General features: G+C 28.8%; 1 protein-coding gene across 2 annotated transcripts in view; it reads right to left on the bottom strand.

Annotated features, from left to right (window-relative positions):
• LOC107439847 (cell adhesion molecule Dscam1) overlaps nt 1-21,866 on the bottom strand; it is a 221,465-nt gene that overhangs the window by 152,784 nt on the left and 46,815 nt on the right. For both annotated transcript variants that reach the window (XM_043053190.2, XM_043053191.2), the window contains exon 2: nt 11,322-11,648. In XM_043053190.2, the coding sequence (XP_042909124.1) occupies nt 11,322-11,648 (327 nt within the window). The remainder of the gene's footprint in view (nt 1-11,321; nt 11,649-21,866) is intronic.

Genomic DNA, 21,866 nt, shown 5'->3' with positions numbered 1-21,866 from the left:
ATAATAACAGAAAATTAAATAAAATTTAAAAAAAATTGTAAATGGTTATCGAGCAGAACCAATAAGTTTAATTAATGAATATAGGAAACTAAGTCTCTGCTAAACAATAAAAAAATGTTTTTTATCTTTCACTCGTAAGTAAACAAACTTTATTATAATAATCATTTCATTATTAAAGATTAAAGGTTATTGTGAAATTATTAATTCTAATTAGTGGATGAGTAGGAAAAGAATTTCATTACTCGAAATACATTTAATGAAAGTTAGGAAACTATTGAATGTGTAATTTTTCTATCTTAGTTCTATTACGACCTTTTGAAAAACGCTAATTAGCACAATTTAGTCAACAGATACAAACGATTATGTTGGCGCTATAACAAAAAAATACGCTTTATATTTTATTTGATGCAAAAGAATCGAATGAAGATCCACTTAATTGAATGTCGAATACCGAAAACTAAACAAAATCATAAGCACACAGCTGTTTGGCGATTTGCGTGAACGCTCCTTTAACGCCAATAGAAATTTTCGCCAACCCTTTACAATCTACGGTATGTTTTGGCAATTCGCATCCCGTACGCGTACCCTCGGAATGTACGGGACGACGGAACCACTTTTTCTTTCCTTTCGTCAGTCCTAAACAAGTTACATTTACACTATTGCAATCATTTTTAGCTTAATTTAAATTTTTCATAATTATTATTATTTTTTACCTTTTTTTACCGTGGAATATACTTTTCAAATAGGTAGGTTTTAAATTATTTGTTTTCGAACTTTTATTCAAACAGTTAAATTTTATACTCCCACAAGCTATTGATTAACCAAATTTTTTTTATTTACTTTGTGTTTTTCCCCCTTAATTAACATCCAATGAAATATCTTTTCCGTTTCTCTAAAATGGAGGTTTTGAAATATTGAAAAAAACGTTTCGATTCCCTTTCTTATTGTACACATTTAATCTCATGACTTAAATTACCTTTCCTGGTGAATCGTAAAAGCTAGATTGAAACTGTTTTGTTTTTATTTTTCCTTTAATTTCACAAAGGTAGAAGTTGGCTTTTACGATAAATATTTCTAAATTTAGATTTACTTTTACATTCGCATGAACATAAAATCTCAGACTAATTTTAATTTATTATTTTGATCTACATTTGATTAAATATCTTTTCAACATAGATATTACTTAAAAAACGAAGAAGTTCAATTATTTACTAGGTTAATATTTACTCAGATGTCCAGTGCCTGAGTGGAAGCGCTTCGCGCTCTCGTGCCGCAAATCATGGGTGTGAATCTAGGGCCGAGCATGCTTGACTCAGCCTTCCATCTTTTTAGTAGGTCTATAAAATAAGTACCAAGCATACTTGGTGTCTAAGTATGCTAGGACTCTAAGCACTGAGGTTCCGCGTTCTGTTGATCACCCAACTGGAGCCACAACCAAAGATTAAGAAAATTGAGACAGGCACAGTAGGCCTTGGCAATTTGTGGGCTGTCGTGCTACTGACTTCAGTTAAGTTTGAATATTTAGTTTAATTATTTAGCATATTTAAGTTTAGACTATTAAATTACGTGGATAGAAACGTAGTGATGGAGTTTTTTGCGTACGGAAACGAAAACAACCATCTAATTAAAAGCACACTGTTAAGAATTAAAATATCAATATCTATATCCTATAGATATTTTATAGGATATAGATATTTTAAAGGATACAGATATTTTAAAAAAAAATCTGTTTAAATTCGACAAAAACTTTTTCAGCAAATAGGAAAAGAAGAGGCTTCTTCTCATACAACGGCTGCTTTGAATACTGTTTAATCTTTGTGTTCAATCAAAATATGTAAAATTGAAAAAAAAAAATAGAATTCGTGAATAATTAGCGAATTTGTTTATAATAACAAAAAACATTTCGATTATTTATATGTTAGGGAAACAACATTTTGAAATGTGTTTATTTGATTTTAATAAATTATTATGAATTCTCCTATAGTCTCTCTACTTTAATTAATTAAAGGAGGAGCACAAGTCACCTAAATTGAATTTGTCTAAGGTTGGATGAATCAAATGGGAAGTTAGAATTATTAATTTAATGAAAATCGATCATTTCATTTTAGATATAAAACAAGAAAATATGTTGCATTTCGAATAAAAAAGTTAGTGTTAAAATCAAACATGCAATATGAAATTTAATTAAAAATATAATTAATTTTATTAGTTTTAGAACTATAGATTTTAGATTATGTTTTATGAAATCCATGTTCTTAAATCTTTGACTCCCAATTGTCTAACACCTTTATATTTCGAAAAAGAGTTTCCAATATATGCGAAACGCATCAAGAAACTAACTGGCTTCCAAAGTTTATTTTGAGTAGTGTCGAAAGCACAAAATTTTATTAACACATGGAATATAAAAAATTGAAAATTAATCTCACTTTCAATAATTTTTTGAATAGATAGTTAATGATACAATCATTTTTAAACAAGTTAAGAAGTGATGCATAGGATATTATGCCATTTTGCTTTGGATTTCGAAGTTAATGAAAGCTATGACGCATTTTCAATATTTTTATTCATAAATATTTAAATGTTGATGTTTTTATAATCGCTCTAAGGGAAATTGTCACGTTTTAATTTATTGTTAGCAGTGAGCGTAAAGGTATTTTGAAATCAATCAAGATATTTTGATATTTTAATAAGTAAATAAAATTTACCGATTTTATTTGTTTATTTATTCTGTTAATTTTTACCAAAAATATATATTAAAATTGGAAGATGTTTTATGAAATTTTAAATATTAAATTAATGTGAAATGTTATGAAATTTAATGCAATTTATCTTGTATTGAAGCATGCGATGAAGTGTAAATAGTAGTATAATTAACTATCACTTTCCTCATGTTATATAAAGTTTAGAAAAAAAATATTAGCAAAATGCGATAGTGTCTAGAAAATGCAGCAAGTAAATGAAACAAAGTAATAATTAATGTGATTGTAAAATCACACTAATACAGGATATTAGAAAAAAGCGAGTCGGGAAAAGAACAACGCGCAGAATAACATAAGCTTAATGCAGGATTTAGTCGTTAAAGGCTTTTTGGTTAATGAATACTGTCTATGAGGAATTAATGCGAGTTTAATCTTCAGAAATTTGCTGCAAGTAAGATTCTTTTTTAAAAAACACTAAATATAAACATTATTTTCATAAAAATAGTTTTTAAAAAAAAGCACCGTAAGTCGACTTGACTAAAATATATTGTTTTTTACTTATTAAATTCGATCATTTTTTGGGCAATGATTTAAAAAATATATATATATTAAGGGCTATGCAAGTGCGAAATCCTGGTTCTGTTCATACTTAAGCAAAATTTCAAGCAAACAAAAATCATTTTTTTTGCTTAACTAGTAGCTTTATTCAATCAATTATTACATATTTAATGTTTCTTTTATTTATTTTTTAATGCTATTATGCTTTAAAAAAGTAAAAATGTCTCTCTCTGAAATAAAATATTCAAAAAAACTGCATAATATCCTAATTAAAATGGTATTTTTATTTCTTTAATTTTCAGCAATATATATTTTTATTAAAAGAAGAAATTATAAATAATTAAATTTTTAAACCTGAAATTACTTTCCTGGAATAAATATTGGTATCATATTTCATTCTTATTAGACCAATAAAATAACTTGAATTCCCAATCAGGCCTGCTGGCATTGACAATTAGCAATAGAAGGAGCAACAAGAAATAACATCGCGTTAACATAATTTGAATTTTGTTTTCTAAACATATTAATTTTATTTTTTCAGTTCATTTCAATTATTGATTAAAAATGATTACACTAGACTGCACTAGACACTAAACGATGAGGAACATCCTGGTCCTTGAAACTAAAGGTTGGTTATGGGGCTATCAGCAATATTATTTATAATAAATATTGTTACGAAATCTCAAAAAGAGTAAAGGAACAGCTATAGCTTCATGAGGACTAAAGTGGAAAGGAAGGATGTCATAAATTGATCATCTTGTGTTTTTGATATCAAAACAAGTAACTGCGAATACTAATTTACACAATTAATGTATTGGCTAGGTAAGAAATTATATAGACTGGAGATGAAATAATTGAAAAGAAAATCTATCGTAAATCTTTCATATTGCATCGTATTGCAATCGTATCGTATTGCAATCTATCGTATCGTACATTGCATAGAATTTGTATCTTTGTGAGATATGCTTAACTAAGTTACAGTTTTATTAAGAATACGAGGAACTCTTTTTAATGAAAGCTTCATTATCTTTCATGCCACTATAAAATACAAAGACGATATGGAAAAATGAATCATTCTAAGAGCAATTGCTCGCCTTATGTAGATCTTACACACAAAAACATTGTCAAACTTATATTAGGAGATGCTAATGTAAAAAAAAAAATGCTGAAGAGAGAGTGAGAGAGAGAGATAATTCTGAATGAGAAATGGTAAATATATCCATCTTGAACTATCAAATTGCAATGGGAAGCTATCAATTTCTTTTACAGCGGATCTTATTGTTGTTGCATACCTCCGTTGTTTAGCAACGCCAAATCAGATCTATGAAATCTGTCACTCTAAGAAAGCCTAATACTAGAATTGGGTTTGTGAAAAGATCACGCCAGGAAAGCTCCTCGCCATCTCGTATATGGTTAGGGGTGTCCTGATGGTCAGCACATTTCAGACAGGTTAAAAAAAACTTTTTTTCAATTGGAATAAGACATAGACTTCAAATGTCCACTGATAAGTTTTCTGACAGCCATGTTCGGTCCCGTCTACAAACTTTGAGTGATAAAGCAATCATAGGGCACTTTTCCTGGTACCATTGGTGAGCAGGTGGGACGGTTCAAGAAGCACTTTAAACATTTTTAGCTCTTGAGAACAGCTTCAAATAAGTTAGTGAATCAGATGTATCTAACTTTTTACCTAGTATGAGCATACCTAGCACTATACTTCAACAAAAGGTGACCTAGACATTTCCCGTAGGTAGCACCTGAAATCAAATGAACCACATCTTTATTGAGTAGAGGCATGGGTCAAAACTGTGGGATGCATGATATTATCAAGGTACTAAACTGGACTTGCTCTAAATTATACAATTGCAAGAAACGTAAATATTTGTGAGCAATCGTTGAATTTGGAATTAGAGTTTCCAACAACCACAGATTCCATAGAGATTCTTTGGAAAAATATGACTGGAAACAGCTGGGGAAAAAAGAGAATATTAGGTTAAAATTCCAAGAACCTAATAATGAAAAACTCAAAGAATTTAATGAAGATCTTAATAACAGAGAAATTATTGAAAGTGAATGGGAAACACTAAAAGAGACAATCATTGATAAAAAGATAAAAAGGGAAAGATAAAGGAAAACAAAAATATCAGAAAGAATTAATTTGATAAGGATTGCAACGTGGTTAAAAAAATCAATAAGATCAAAATATGTTGAATAAAAGTACAATTTAAGAACTATTGCGACTCTTACTCGCATTATATATTTTTTAAAATTTTATTTATTTATTTATTTTCAACAGTGAGGCAAGAAGAAGAGTAAAGGAAAGAGTTCGTAAAAATATTGAACATTTCGGAAAATTTAATGAAGGCAGAAAAATATTTCGAGAAGTAAATCTTGGACGTATAAAATTCAAATCGAAGACCACGTCTTGCAACATTAAGGTACGACTTTGAAAGACAGTAAGAAAGAGTTTGGCCGAAGAAATGAAAACTTTGATTATGCAACATTTCCACAAAAGATCAACGTGAGTCATCATGGATGTTAAGACTCCATAATTTCGTGACCAACGGCATGATTGTAACAATGTTGTCAGCATTCTGCACAAGCCTTCGTTATTTTCTAGACAAGCTTGTACCAATTTATAAGAAGCTAGGCATGCTTCAAGTCACCACTGGAGTAAATGCTTTAATTGAGTATCGAATGATTATGGTTCAGACATCTACTGAAAACACACAATGTCTGAATTAAAATGCGGTTGAGACACCAATATTTGAAAAAAAAAATAACTGGAATCCACCTGTTCCTCATATTATTCCAACGGAGCTGCTAAAAATAAAACAGAACTTACAAAACAAAAGTTTAAAACTTCATATATGGGAACAGGAGTTGGTACTAAATTAAAGGAAAACCAGGCAGGTACATTCTAGAATGGTAAAAAAGTACCTTCTAGAATGCTCGCACTATAGGGTGGTTAGTTTGCTTTGTAATATTTCAAAGTATTCTTAAATGATCTATTCAATAGAGCTGCTACACCTGTAGGAGAAAAAAAAGGTCACAAATATCAGTCTCCTTAGATAAAGAAGATACTCAAAAGAATGAACTGTTGGTATTTAACAGACTCTGGAGAAAGCAAAAGATTTTAAACAAAGGAACTCAATTACTCTCTGTCAAATTCAAAACAAATTGTTGCATCAATAAAAATGATCTTAAAAAATTTTAAACCCATGAAAAATTTTGATGTGCCTTACACTAAATACACCTAAAATTCATTATAAAGGGCAGTAAAAAGAGAGAACCAATTTTAAATTAGACGATATGAAGATGCTTCTCCATATGTTATTTTTAATTTATTACTGGGAAAGGTTATAAGAGTCTCTTATGAGGGGACAACTTAATAATAATAAAGGAATAAATCTTAGTACATGTCTTGTACAAAAATAAAATTTAATTATTCACATTTAGAAATTGGTGCAGATATATTTCAAATTGTTGATAGCTTTGTTTAGTTGGACTCAGGCTTAGTTAGTATAAGGAATAACATTACCGTAGAAATTCAAAGAAGAATAATAAACTCTAATCAATAAAATACGAAATGGAATAAAATGAATGAACAATATTTAAAATCAATTATAATCCTAAGGAAAATAGAGATTTTGCTATATACAAATCAAGAAAGATCAGATTTAACATATTCGAGACTTGAACTAAAGTAGATGTTTTTAAAAAGATCTTCAGAAACATATGCAATCGAAGGTGATATACAAAAAAACGAAGTAAGGTTAAAATCTTAGAGCCACATTGTTCGTGTAAAGAACCGGACATCGTTAATTTCATCACACTTCAAATAATAAAACGGGCAGGCCTTGCCATTAGGATTATACCAAGAAAGAAAAAAAAACTTCTATGCTAGATTAACGGGTTTTCGAAAAAAAAGCAAGCCAAATTTGAGATAGTTAAATGGCTAAGAATAAAACAGAACTTACAAAACAAAAGTTTAAAACTTCATATATGGGAACAGGAGTTGGTACCAAATTAATGGAAAACCTGGCAGGTACATTCTAGAATGGTAAAAAAGTACATTCTAGAATGGTAAAAAAATACATTCTAGAATGCTCGCACTATACAGTGGTTAGTTTGCTTTGTAATATTTCAAAGTATTCTTAAATGCTCTATTCAATAGAGTTGCTACACCTGTAGGAGAAAAAAACAGGTCGAAAATATCAGTCTCCTTAGATAAAGAAGATACTCAAAAGAATGAACTGTTGGTATTTAACAGACTCTGGAGAAAGCATAAAATTTTAAACAAAGGAACTCAATTACTTTCTTTCAAATTCAAAGCAAATTGTTGCATCAATAAAAATGATCTTAAAAAAATTTAAAACCTATGAAAAATTTTGATGTGCCTTACACGGGTTTCGAAACGGGTTTTCGAAAAATCAAGCCAAATTTGAGATAGTTAAATGGCTAGAATCAGATATACTGCAAAAAAAAATTTCGAAAACACTTGCAGGTAAACAATAGACCGGAGAAAAAAACTTCTTAAGGAGACCAAGGTCCATCATAGGCATTTGAAACAGTAAAGGAGAAGAATTAAAATGAAATAAAAACAAATAATGCTTTTCGTTCCTTATGTGAATATTTATTTTTATAATTCAAGTGAACAGTTTTTTAACCTATTATAAATAAAATTTATAAATAGTATTCTTATTATCCACTTAAATTGTAATTTTTCTTCTGTTAGAAAAGTGAGAAATTTTCTTGGTAATACTTTTGATAGTAAATTTATTTATTTTGAAGTTTTGTAATTTATTTCCACTTTATCGGAAATCGATACAATGGATATTTGGAGTAATTTCCTCACCCCACAATCTTGTAGAAACTAATATTTTTTTAAGCTGGTTTTCAAGTAGTTTTTTTTTTGTTTCATCTCTAAAATCGGTTAAAAAAATCCTTTTTGCACAATGTACCTTAGAAAGAAAAAAAGTTACTTAACCTGAAAACTTCAAAATTTTATTAAATTATTCTAATTCAAGTATTCAACAAAATTTAATGTATACACCGTGTATTAGAGTAAAATTAAATTGCATTTTACTTCAAAGCTCAGTTTTAATGATTTAAGAACGTATATTTGTTCATCGTTATACGCAAACATTAATTTACATATTTCTGGAGCTTTGATGTATGTTATACATTTTGAACAACGGTTTTTCTTGTCGAAAGAGTTTATCGCAATTGTTGAAAGATAATAAAATATGGAAGTTCGTAAACAAAAACTGGAGGGAAAAAATGCCGAAGGAAACTTTTCAAACGCGAAATAAACATTAATAAACTATTCCTTCTCGTTTTTTTTACTTAAACTACTGTTCTAAAGATATATTCAATGATTTCGCTTTTGCGTGTCGAAAAATTCAGAAAAACACAAAAAATGTATTCGTTTTCCACTTGCGAGTATAAAATAAATTTCTCGTTTCTTGTTTTGAATAAACAATGCGCTTATACTTATTCAAATAGTTACAGCAAGCTAATAGATATGTGCTGATTTTTTTTTGTTTTTATTTTTCATTTTATCTAAACAAAAAGTACACAAAATGGATTTTCAAGAAAAATGCTTAAACTGAAATATTTCCTTCAAAATTTCTTAATTAAAAATATTTCTTAAAAGTTTCTTCGCTTTCTTAATGCTCCTTATTCGTAAAGTCATCAAACTGAACATTTAAAAAAAGTATTTTTAAGCGTTATGTTTATTAATTGAGGAAACATTAAGATTAGCAACATAGTAATCTAAACATTAATTTAAAACATTGAAGTAAATTCGTGACTCATTTTTATCAAAGGCTTAACACGAAACATTTATGAATATCTTTTCTGAATCAAAAGAGGGTAATTTTAGTTTTTGTTAGAGTTTGAAGAATTAATGTGGCTCTGAAAATAAAATTTAAATTTTCCCATTAACTAATTTTTTGTTTTCCAGTAACTTATATTATTTAGTTTAACTGCATTAAAATAAAACATTTCGATTACTATTTGAAATATTGTACTGTATTTTCATTACAAATAATCCTCAAAAACAAAGAATCTTTCTTTGTACCTGTATTTGTTTCGTTGTATCTGTATTCTTTGAAAACTTTTTTTAAAATTAGAAAACATTTTTTAAAAGTATTTTTTGGTAGAAATTTCATTTTTTTGACATCTGTACAAATCGGATATTTTTGGCAGATATGAAAATCTTGCATAAACTTTTAATTCTATTTTCTTTTTATGTTAAAGATTCCTTTTATTTAAATAAACTTTTTTACAAACAGGATTTTTTTATTGCTCAGCTCTAGATAGTTTTTTTTAAATAACAGTTTGAGAATTTTTTGACAAGGTTTACAGCAATCTTTTTAAGGCAAAAAGAAATTAACATTCATGTTGCGTACGTAAAAACTTTAAATTATTTCAATAAATTACCTCGCATAACTTAAAGAAAATACGTTACGTGCTACGGTTAACAGAGATTTTTAAAAGCTTAACAGATCCCCTTAACTCCTTGGCTAACGCTATTTGAGCTTAAAAGCGCGAGCAGGAAAATTAATCTACAAATTACAGAGAACTGAAAAGGTAGAAGTTAAGAATATTGGTATGCTTAGCGTAAGGCAAGCTCAATGTGCAATTTCTCTAATTATTTACAGTTAGGATTAAAAAATTTTGAAAAAACAGAAACTGATTAAAAATTATGAAAAAAAAACACACCTAGTCATAATAATACGTAACGTTTCGTATTGCTTGCGTATACCTTGAGTAATACATGACATATAAGCACAATAAAGTGTAACGCATTTACATCGTATTGGCATAACAAAAATATTTTCAATCTATGATGCATTGTTTTTAACCTATAAGTTAAACAGCTTAAAAGTAAATCATGCAACTAAATAAAATACCATTCCTTTTAACAGTACAATTAATGTATGCATTATGGATGAATAAAAATATCAGACCTAATGCATAATATGAATATTTTTGTAGTTTTCGTTGGAAAGGAAACTGGCTTTCATATTTGTTCCTTCGCGTAAAATGAGACAAATAGTGCAAAGATATGACATTCTCTAAAGTGAAATTGTATCTCTTGTAAAAACCCGCTGGTTGTATTTTATAAATTGAGATTAGTAGAAGACAGGATGGGTAATTTTGATACAGTTAAACAATTTGGTAAAATACGACTTAATTATTAATTTATCATCCCATTAAGGGTTTTGTTGCTTAAATTTTCCAAATCATTTTTATTAAAGTGGTTATTTGCAGATGGCAGTACTGAAATGTAATTTGCTTTATATTTTTTCTCATTTAAAAATTTTTTATTTTTATTTTGATTTTCATCTCTTTGAGTTTGTTGATATATATATATATATATATATATATATACTTTTAACCATCTGAAACCCAGCTTCCAATATATTGTACACTATTTGATATAATTTAATCCCTTAAAAATAATATTTTATGATTTCTTTTCTGTGTAGATACTTTTACAAAGCGATTATCCATGTAAAATTACAAAAATAATTGTTTGCCTAAGCTTTTAATTNGTATATATTTATATATATATATATAGATAGATAGATAGATAGATATTATTTTTATGTTATTATAATTTCGAAATTTCGAATGACTGGGACATTAACAAAAACAAGAGGACTAGAAAATTTGAAATTAACAGCAACAATGACATTGAAAAGTTCTTGAGACATTCAAAGGTTATCGCCCCATAACTTTTCTCGCTTTCCATTATCTTCATAATCCCGTAGGAATAAAAAACTGACTAACCGATATATTTCAGATACATTTCCGTTCAATATAAGTTTAAAAAATTTTTTTAATGAACAAACCAAATATTTATTTGAAAATCATTAACATAAATTGGAAATTTTTCATATTTAAATAATTTCCTCTTACAAGAATTGTGAAAACTTTATTGCTCTTCATAAATGGAGAAACAAAACAAATCCAATTTTAAAGCTGATATAAATACTTAATTTTTTTTTAAATCAAAGAATAATAAATAAAAAAAATATTGAAGCATTTGCTTACCTCCCCTAGCGTGCACTTCTCGGCTAATGACACTTCCGACTGTGTTCGATGCTGAGCATTGATACACTGCATCATGCACATCTTGTCTATAGTCGGACCTTGAAAATGGCGGAAAGACTAAAGTTCCATCCGAACGTAAATGTCTTAAACCTGATATGTCCTTTACCAAACTACCGTCTCTGGCTTGCCAAGATATCTTGGGAGTTGGTAAGCCATCGGCACTACATCTTATCTCTGTTCCACTGCTATTTGAGAATTCTACTCTTGCCGGTGGTTCATTCCTGAAGAATGGACCTCTTATATCTTTTCGATTAGTTTCGCACTCTCCTGCAAGAAACAAAGAGAGAAACATAATTTTTTTTCCTTGTTTTTCTTTTCAAAACAAAAAGCTCTAGCCAGTTGAAAATTTACGAGATTTCAATTATTTCGTGGATATTTGATCATTTTATATGTTTGATGAATAAAATATTCTCGATCTATTTGAAACAATTGGATAAAAATCTGTAATTTTGCAATATGTGTAGCTACATAAAGAAAAAAACAGTTCTATTTTTATAAAACCACATTTATTTTTGACAACCGCACAAAACCCGTAACGGGTTCATACTATCACGTTACGGGTTTTTCCATTTATTTTGTAGGGTTACTACTAACCCGTTAGGGGTATTTTAATTTAATTTTGCTTAGTTTAGACGCGTAAACTAAACAAAATTAAATTAAAATACCTGTAACGGGTAATAATGACCTTGCACAATAAATGGAAAAACCCGTAACGGAACCTAAAATTCAAAACAAAAAACTATCCTCAAAAAAAATCTAACTTTCCAAAGGTATCAAATTATTCCCAAAAATGCCTCGTTCTTTTATTTTTATTCCAATATATGTTTTTAAGCATTTAAGAAGAATATATATATATATATATATATATAGCTTAGCATNTATATATATATATTCCACCAGTATTAGAAAGCATTTGATGACGAGGATATTCTTAATTTTTTATAAAGTGCTTGATGAAAAAAAAAATTTTTTTTATAATGTGATTGATGGATGCTTTTCGTATTCAAAATGTTTCATGAGTGATAGACGAATGAATGATCTGCAAATCATGAAGAGAGAAGACTGATTATAAAGTATTTACTTGAATGCATCATAACAAAACTTTTAGAGCTATTGAGGAATCATATTCAATTTATCGTATACTATTTAATAAATTTAAAGCATTGCAATTCACCCAAAAATGAGTAAAAGCGTGGTGGAACACCAATGAGAAATTTTCATTGATAATGCCATAAAAGATAAAACATTCATATTTATTGAGAAGTCAGAGATAACCGTCTTCAGTGCAACTTCAAAATAGTTCGTGCTAAGTTCTAAGGGGCTTACTTCTTGAACAGGTATTTTAAATGTTTGAGTTAAGAACATAATAGTTCTTAATTTTAAATATTTGATTAATAATGATGATGCAGTTAAGATGAATTGATGCTTGCTCTAAAATTAATTTATTTGTTTCAAATAAGACTTATTTCATTACAAAATAATTGGTGAAGGAAGCATAATTTTTATCAGGAAGTAATTAGTAGATGACTGCCACAATTTAACTTATATGTAAGTGGGTACTCAATAATCACTAAGAATATTGTGAATTTTTAAATAACGTAACCAATGAGTTTCTCAGCGTTTTAAACCTGTCTGTTTATTGAGAAATATTGCACACGCTCAGACAAATAAAATCTACTTTAACCCAGAGCAATATACCTTAATCCATTACGCGGTGATGATCCCATGAATGGTGCATACTTGCTGCACCATTTTAGTTATTTAACCATGGGATTTAATTTAACCACGTCTCCGTTGAAGTTGAACTGTAGTTAGTCATTTTCAGTAGTCAGTAGTTGGACTGTAGGACTCCATTGAAGTTGTCCAGCAAGGGATAACTGATTTCAAAATTAATCAAATTAATTAAACAAATGGTGATTATGGAAAGAAATAAGTGGCATGTTTCATATAAAAGCTGTAAATATTTTTTAACAAAATTTTTAGAAATTTGCTACAAAAGTTGTTAATACTTTGGGCTGATAACCACTGATGATCAAAATAATCAGTTCCAGTTTTAAAACGTAAAAGAAAATTGCAGTAAAGGATAAGGTAGTTTAAACCAACTATTATATTGAACAAAGTGTGTTCCTGATACCAAGACATCGCATGTTAGATTACTACCTTACGGCATTTGCACTCTTTTCAAGACTTCTTTTCAGCATTCAGTGTCATCTGTTGGCAACTTTTGTTACTAAATTTCTAAGTTTCTGCATAAAAATGTAACAACCTTTACACGAACCTTTTGTTTTGCGATTTTTAATTTTCAAATCAGTCAGTCCACCTATGGGTAATCTGTATGTTGAAATCAAATTTAAAATGTGCGATATTTCGACTTAACATCACGTCAATATTTGAGGAATATTTGAAGTATATAACGATTCAACATGCTCCAATATTTTTAACTAGATACCAGATTCGTTTATTTATTTTACATCATTTGCATTGCTCCAGACAGTAGGTGAACTATATTTGTAAGGCAGAAATGACATTGATATACCTTTAATTGAAAATAAAATCCCTCTAATATGTTTTTAACAGTTATGCACATTAATTTTAAGTATAATGAACAACAAGCTATTACACCAGTAGTGAGAAACAGTAATAAATTTGAAATGTTCGTGCGAGAAAGTTTCTTTAATAAAAAAGAAAAGAAATCATATTTTCTGAAAAAAAATTGCAACAAAATTAATATTTGAATTCAGGAGGCTTATAACTCAAACAAACACATGTGTAAGACACATTCATCTAAAAGGTTTTCCAATAAGATATTTACTAAATTTTTTTCGTTAACCAATAATTGGAAAAATAAATTAGAATATCAGTAAAATGTCATTAAAATAATTTTCTGCAATCTGATTGATGGGTTTTGTTGTTAGTTTTCAATCAGTGACTTATCGTCTGTAGTGCAGAACACTTAAAGTGTAAGAGACACATATTTTCTCGTGTGAAAGACATAAATAAAAAATAAGAAAATCGAACACCTGCACTTTTGCTTTTATCACATTCAGAGATTTCGACCTTGATCGCATTAATTGAGACAAAATCTTAAAACGCTTTTCTAGGAGAACAATATTTTCTAGACTGTGGTAAACCATTTCCTTCTTTTGGGAGTAAGCTCCAAATCCGATTACAAAATATAAAAAAAATGCTTGTTTATTTATGTAAGTTACGTTTTTATGACTGATTAGATATCTTAATTTGTAGTTATTTTTTTTTTTGGAATTAGTAAAACTATTTAGCGACTACCTTTACAAACATTTATATCTTACTGTGCATCGGATTACTATGCAATGTACTTAACACCACGACTTTGTCTAGATTAAGGAGGATAGAATGTGTTGATGAAGATTCCGAGGCACTTAAAATAAACAACTGGAACACCTCGGAGAGAAAGAGAGCAAAATGGAAGACTTTGAAGAAATTGATGAAAGTTTTGGGGCCAATAGAGAAGAATAAAAAGACGTCATTTCACGAATTATTTCTTTACATTAATAATATCATATTTGTACATAATGTTGAAATGACATAAGGAAACTGCTACGGTACAAATGGTTAGGAACTAAGCTGTCCTTGTAAGCGACTGGGGTTCGTTGTAGTTTCGGTGCCGTTTTTGTAGTAGTTTTAAACTCATTCAGTTTTTGACGAATGAGTACCTGATAGTTTGTGAAGTAAAATCGGTTGTTGCTCCTCTCAAAGTTGACTTCTGCTCCCATGTCATGACATTGTTCAAAAAATTGTGATGTTTTAATCTCCACGACTTTTCTGACATACAATAAGTTGTTTTGATAATGTGTTTACAATGAACAAAAATATATGCGAAAAATTCAACATGCGTTTTAGCATAAAACCTACGATAAATATTATGCAATGTAAATTCTAACATGTTCTTACGCATAATAAGTAGTAAGCGATAAATAAAATTTGAATATTTTGTTCTGTCTATTTCACAATACTTCTCCAAAATGAAAAGCGAAAATACCAAAATGTAACTAGTTCGTTACATTAGTTTATGATTTTATTACGTTTACTTGCCTGTTGTTTTTAAAAAAAAATGGTTGAAATAGCATTTAAGCACCAATTCATTATAACATTCACAAAACACGTTAGTTATTATAAATAATAACTATTCATCACAGAAAATTCTACTGCATTCAAAGAAATGTCTATAATAAAATATTATCTTATTTTGTATTAAGTTTTTTAAAAATATTTTTAAAAATATTTTATTTTAGTATTTTCTTCTTCTCTTTTCATTAATCCTTATTTTTTACATACATTCTTTATATTTTTAACTTATATATGGTATGGAAAATATAGTGATGATGGCTCATAAATATATTTCATTCTGTTAAAATAATTTTTAAGACTTTACCTCTATTATTAAACGAGTTATTTTTAAGCAATAAATTTTATAATTACATACACTATTCATATACGGGTAATGATACAATACATCTAAATCTTTCAGACATTTTTTTCTCGTTTTTGAACATATTTGTTTAAAATAATTTCATCTCAGCTGCTTTAAATTGAAAAAATAATAAGTTGCAATTTCTGTACATGTTTTTTTTTCCTTCAAATTAGTTTGTTAAAGCCTCGAAAATTTTAAAAACAATTAAATATAAAGCACTTTACAAATATGAAACTAAAAAAGTATTCGAAATACTCCTTATTCATTAAAAAAAATATTTTTTGTATATGTGATATTTTTCATGCGTTTCTAATCCGGCACAAGTAAATAAAAGTTTCTATTTGTTTAAACTAGTATGATTGTTTCAAAATCCCTTTTTGATCTTCCACGTTTTTGGAGCGTTCATGCTTAAAAATGAAACAGTTGAATGAAAAGAACTTTGAAACAGAAAGCTTGAAAGAATCTAACAGATGGAAAAATGAAATGGTATGCTAAGTTACATTTTCGATTTGAAAAGGAAATGGAATGGATTTATGCGCGTATCATCTTTTCTTTCTATTTTTGCGCGTTTTTTTTCTTTCTATTTTTTGTTTAAATATGAAGGGGGCATAAAAGACGTATTTGAGCATTTTTCCAAAGAAAAATATGTCTCAAATAGTCTATAGAAAAAAATATTCTGATGAAAACTTCAAAATTATTAAGGAAAGAAAGATGAACATCTCCATTCGACATATTTTACTTTAACAATTTTCCTCATAGTTTGCGATGTTCCATGAAACTTTTAAAACATACAGTGGGTGATTTTATACATTATATATTAGAGATTAATTAAAAAGAACGTTTAACAATCACAAATAGAAAAATATTTTATTTAAACTCATACAATTTATCTTTGATCTTCATCAGTAGAATAAATACCAGAGTAACGAATCAAATTGCATTAAAGAAACAGTTTTTTTTACAAAAACTCATTTATTCTGCAACTACACATAAGCTAAGCAAAATTAAATTAAAATATTCGTAACAGTTTAGTAATAACCTTACAAAATAAGTGGAAAAATCCGTTATGGGTAAGCATGAACCTTAAATTCAAAACAAAAACTACTAATCTACAACTTTCTGATGTTCCATGATTTGCCTCGTTCATTTATTTTTAATTTATCTCGTTATATGTTTCATTATTCATGCTATTGCTAGCCAGATATTTTTTTGCGCTTTATATCAGCGATAGTGAAATTGAGATGAATTAATTCAACTAAGGTTACGTCTTACTAAATAGATAGATATATGCAGTTGAAAGTTACAACATAAAATTGAAAGTGGATGTCAGAAAATAAAAATAAAAATATAATGATGTCCAAACACTTAAAAAATATGGTATAGCTGCAAGATCACTAACAGTAAAGATTTTGTTCATGTTGATGTGGAATCTCTCCCAGAATCAATTGAAAGATGAAAAGAACAATTTACCATAAGTTTCCCTGTATAATTTACTTTTAATGCACAGTAAACTAAGTTTAACTGTTATATTTTTTTAATATTACGTTTTATTAAACAACTCCTCATGCTTCGCAATATGAATCTGAATAAATGAAATGAAATATAAATCACAAATGAAAATAAAGATTACAAAGAAACAAAATAACAATTAAATCCTTAAGCTGTATACAAAATATAGCAAAATAGTTAGGAATTCAGTGCACATAACTAAAGAGGATAAAACAGGTAGCCAATAATTATCTGAAAGCCACAGCTACTTTTTTTTTAAACTGACTCTTTGTCTTGAGTATAGCTTACTATAAAAAATAACAGCGTCCTGTTCAAGTGAGCAAAGATTATCATTTATCACATTAAACTTAAACAAGTAATTATTAAAATTACCGTTACCAGTAAGAATCTGGGACAGTCAGACGAAAAAGTTTTACACTTAATCCGATGAAAAACAGTTGGGAAGAATTTTTTAGTCCACATAGCATTTGGTGAAGCCAAATATTCTTTGTTCCAGTCCGAAACAGTTTTTTCCCGAAGCAACGTGTTTCCAGTGTGAAAGCGAGACAGACATAGGTAAATCAACATCTAGGCGAGTCGCATCCTTGGTCAACTGATCTGTTCTATTATTTCTGAAATCACCACTATGGCCTCGAACATAAACAAAATGGATGTCAGTAACGCCATCAAGGGCATGCACTATGACTGAATGCCGACAACGAGTTTCTCCACAGCAACTGTATTGAGCAGTAGCTGATGAGAAGAAAGTGAATAAGAGCAAACAAGATATCTATGATTCACATTATGCGAAATTCTCACTTCAGAGCTCATGGTTTAAGATATGAGGCGAGCCTTTCTGACGTCATCGGTCTATGATCACACTGACGCTATCTCAATTTAGTACTCTCGTTGTATCTGATTTTATCACGCATACTTACTCTTCAGTAGGTATGAGTGCTGATAAGGACCATGCCTTTTTCCCCACTTTCTGTGTTTTTATTTTCAGAACATCTAAAAGGGGTGTAAAAAATTGTTTCTTTTGTTCCTTGGCGTACCTGAAAGAAAACCTGTCGTTCGATCACTAGCTTCAACGTGACTGCAACTGTCAAGTAGTTCTAATTAAAAGGGCTCATCTCATATTTTTCCAAGAATTAGAAAAAGAGGGAACCCCGTTCTGAAATGGTCTGTCTTAGCCTCAAAAAAAATTTTGTCAGTCAATTTTATAAAAAAAAATAAAACACTACAAAAGTTAAATCTTTTAAACAAGCAATTTTTAACATGCTATAACAGTCTGTACTACAATTGCAAGTCTTAAGCCTGCTAAACGAATGAAGAAGTTATTTAATAATATTATCATTGCTGTTTTTTAAATGTATTCAATTATCCATATTTTTTATTATTTTATCTTAGGGAACGGTGTTGATCCGTATTGTTCTAAATAATAGGTGTTCTGCTGTATTGAAATTAGGCTTAAAAGCACACATCCCCTAAGTCTCGATGCTCTATGCTAAAAACCTTCATTGTTTTTTTAATTGTGTGTGTGATGTTTTACGAGAAAACTATCATTAAGGTGGTGGTAAGGTGAAGCTAAAAAAGTAATTTAAAACTTATAGGCAAAGATAAGGATCTGAAAAAGGAAAGTGGGATAAGTAAAGGAAAATAGACTAAGTATCAAAGTGATTGATTTCAAAATTTTAAGTGCACCGTTACGAAAACAAACGATATGATTTTAAAGGAAGACAAAGCATTCATTTTTCTAAAAAAAGATTATTATATAAAACAAAGAAAACCTCTCTTTTATATAGCATATGGCGCCACCGATAAAACATCTCATAATTTTAGTTTTCCGAACGCTTAACGTTTAATGCGCACCATATTTTACAAGATGGTTTGCGTGCAGATGCTTCGTATTGAAATTCTTGGATGCAAAACATATTATTATGTATCTAAATATTTCACACTTGGAAACATTACCACAATGTTTCTTATGATAAACACGCTCCCTCAGTTCACAAAGAAAAAGAAAAGTGTTTTAGCAGACGCATTAAGTCTGATTGATGATTCGGGATAAAGAAAGAAACAAATCGGTATTTAAGGTACTTTTGAAAGAAAGGGAATCTTGGGGTGTATAATGAAGCAGAACTGAATGATAATAAGATAGAAAAAGTGGTTTTATAAAAATTTCTCATAAAAAAAGTATTCTTGATACAAAATCAATACTTTTCAGAAGAGTTTATCGGATTTGTGTCTCTTTCATATACAGTTGCAGGTATTGTCTGATAAAAATTATTCAAGATATTTTATTTTAAAAATATTATGAAATTTATCAAAAACATTATTATATAACTATTATGCTTTATAGTAAAATGTTGGGTGCTGGTGGCCATTAAAATATTGCTTAAAATAAATTTCCAAACTGAAATTTTATTGATTAATTCCAGAAATTTTTAACTTGATATATATATTTTTTTATTTATCAAAGAATTATAAAGCAAAAGTAAATGACAATAAAAAAGATTTATAAAAATTATAGTATAAACTATATCCTTAATTTATAGAATTCAAAATTGTTGTCGGGGTTGCAAGAATCGTCTCCTGAAAATTATTCCAGATATTTCAGAATTGTATTTAAGTTTTTTTTTCACTGTTGCATGTCTACCAATTGTGTATTTTAGTATGAAATAGTGTTTATCGGCATTAAAAATAACGAATCCATAACACAAAGAAGACGATAGAAGTGCAACTTCTTTATAGCAGACACGAACTTGCACTTCAGGTCAGCAATATTCTTCGGAATACCCTTTCAGAGACGGGACACGTTAAGCTTAGCTTATTAGCTGACGAATCACAATTCTAACGATTTTTTTCCCAACTACATTATTTATCGCAAATTAGAAAGAAAAAAAACACATTCTTCAATTTTATGTTATTTCAATTGTTGAATAATCACTTTATTTTCATTTCATTTCAATAATTCAATTCGTTGTCTATAATATATGTATTTGCACCCTTTGTGTTTTATGCATCTTTTCACGATTTGTCATGCGTTTCTTAGTTCCTGTGTCAGGATCATGAAGTCTAAGATGAGGATATCCTTGACAATGCGTCTATCCGAAATGTATGGCAATATTAGTTTTCTAGATGAATCAAATCTTCATTGATATATCGAGACTTCCGCATGTATTGTTTGACGAAATGAGTGTTCAAAAGCTGGATCGGTATTCTCTAAGCCAGATGTATATCTCATAGAATACCTTTGTGACGAATTAGATTACAGATTACGTTTGGCATCAACCATCCTCACTGACAGCTCTAACTTCAGCTGTGATAAATACCCGGATGTCTATTCCGACCTATCAAAAACTGGTGGAAACGCTTGACCTGTATGTAAGACTCATAGATGCATAAAAGTGTCAAACATTGCATAAATGCATATATATTCAGATAAATGGAGCATATTTAGTTATATGCTTCAGATACACAGATATACGTATTAGATCTGTAGATATATGCCTCGGATATAGATGCCCTGGAAATAGATAGATGTCTCTTCATAGTGTATTTATTTACCGAATAAGAATCTCTATTTGTTCACTGAACGTAATTAAGTTTGTTTAAAACATGCCATAATTGAATTTATTTCTTAATTCAAGTTCATTACAAAGCAGGCTTACGATACCATGAAACCTACAAGAAATATTTGTCTGGAAAATAACTCGTTACCTTTTTCCACCTAATAATTTTCCTTTTATCCTAGCTATTGTTCTTAGGAGTTTTTCTTTTCTAAGAATAACAATTCTATCAAGAAGATATAAACATTCAATCAATAAGAAGCATCAACGGTTATGCTTTTCTTCTATCCACATTTTGTATCTCTCCGTCTCCAGTAACAAGATTTAATCAACGTAATTGAATTATATCTCTTTATGTAACATTTCTTATAAGACAGGTTTACTCTTATCACATTTTGTTGATATAAATGCGGAGTCTATCCAAATATAGGTTTATAGTTATTTTAATATTTAATAAAAGCTCCACGGTTTCTGATCGAGAGCAAAATACACATCAATTTGAGAATTAACTTCAATCACATGTTACATAAGATTAGCCATTTTGTCTGCTGTATACCGTATATATTAAATGTATATCAGATGTTTACATTGATTTTAGTTAATATATTTTAGTGGATTAAAACAGTGTAAATTCCTTTTTGTTGTTGTTGTAATAGATTTCATTCATAAATATAATTCTCAATAATCTTACTAAACAGCAGCAGATACTACTCCATATGCTTTCATCGCCCCTAACCTAATTAACGAGACCCTAAAACCAAATAAACGAAACCAATTAATAATAAAAAATCTATAATATTAGCCATTTTGTGTGTTGTATATCGTAGATATTTAAAGCTATAATGTTACATTAAATTCAATTTTTTAAATTTTTGTAAACTGAGCTTATTTTGCTTTGTATCTTTTGACCGTGATGGTATTTTTACTATTTTAACTCACATATATGTTTTAAGATATCGATTATCAGTTTTCTAA

Source organism: Parasteatoda tepidariorum, chromosome 1 (genome assembly GCF_043381705.1).
Source record: "Parasteatoda tepidariorum isolate YZ-2023 chromosome 1, CAS_Ptep_4.0, whole genome shotgun sequence".
NCBI classification, from domain to species: domain Eukaryota; kingdom Metazoa; phylum Arthropoda; class Arachnida; order Araneae; family Theridiidae; genus Parasteatoda; species Parasteatoda tepidariorum.
Note: the sequence above shows the minus strand (reverse complement) of the source record. Positions and strands in the feature narration are given on the sequence as shown.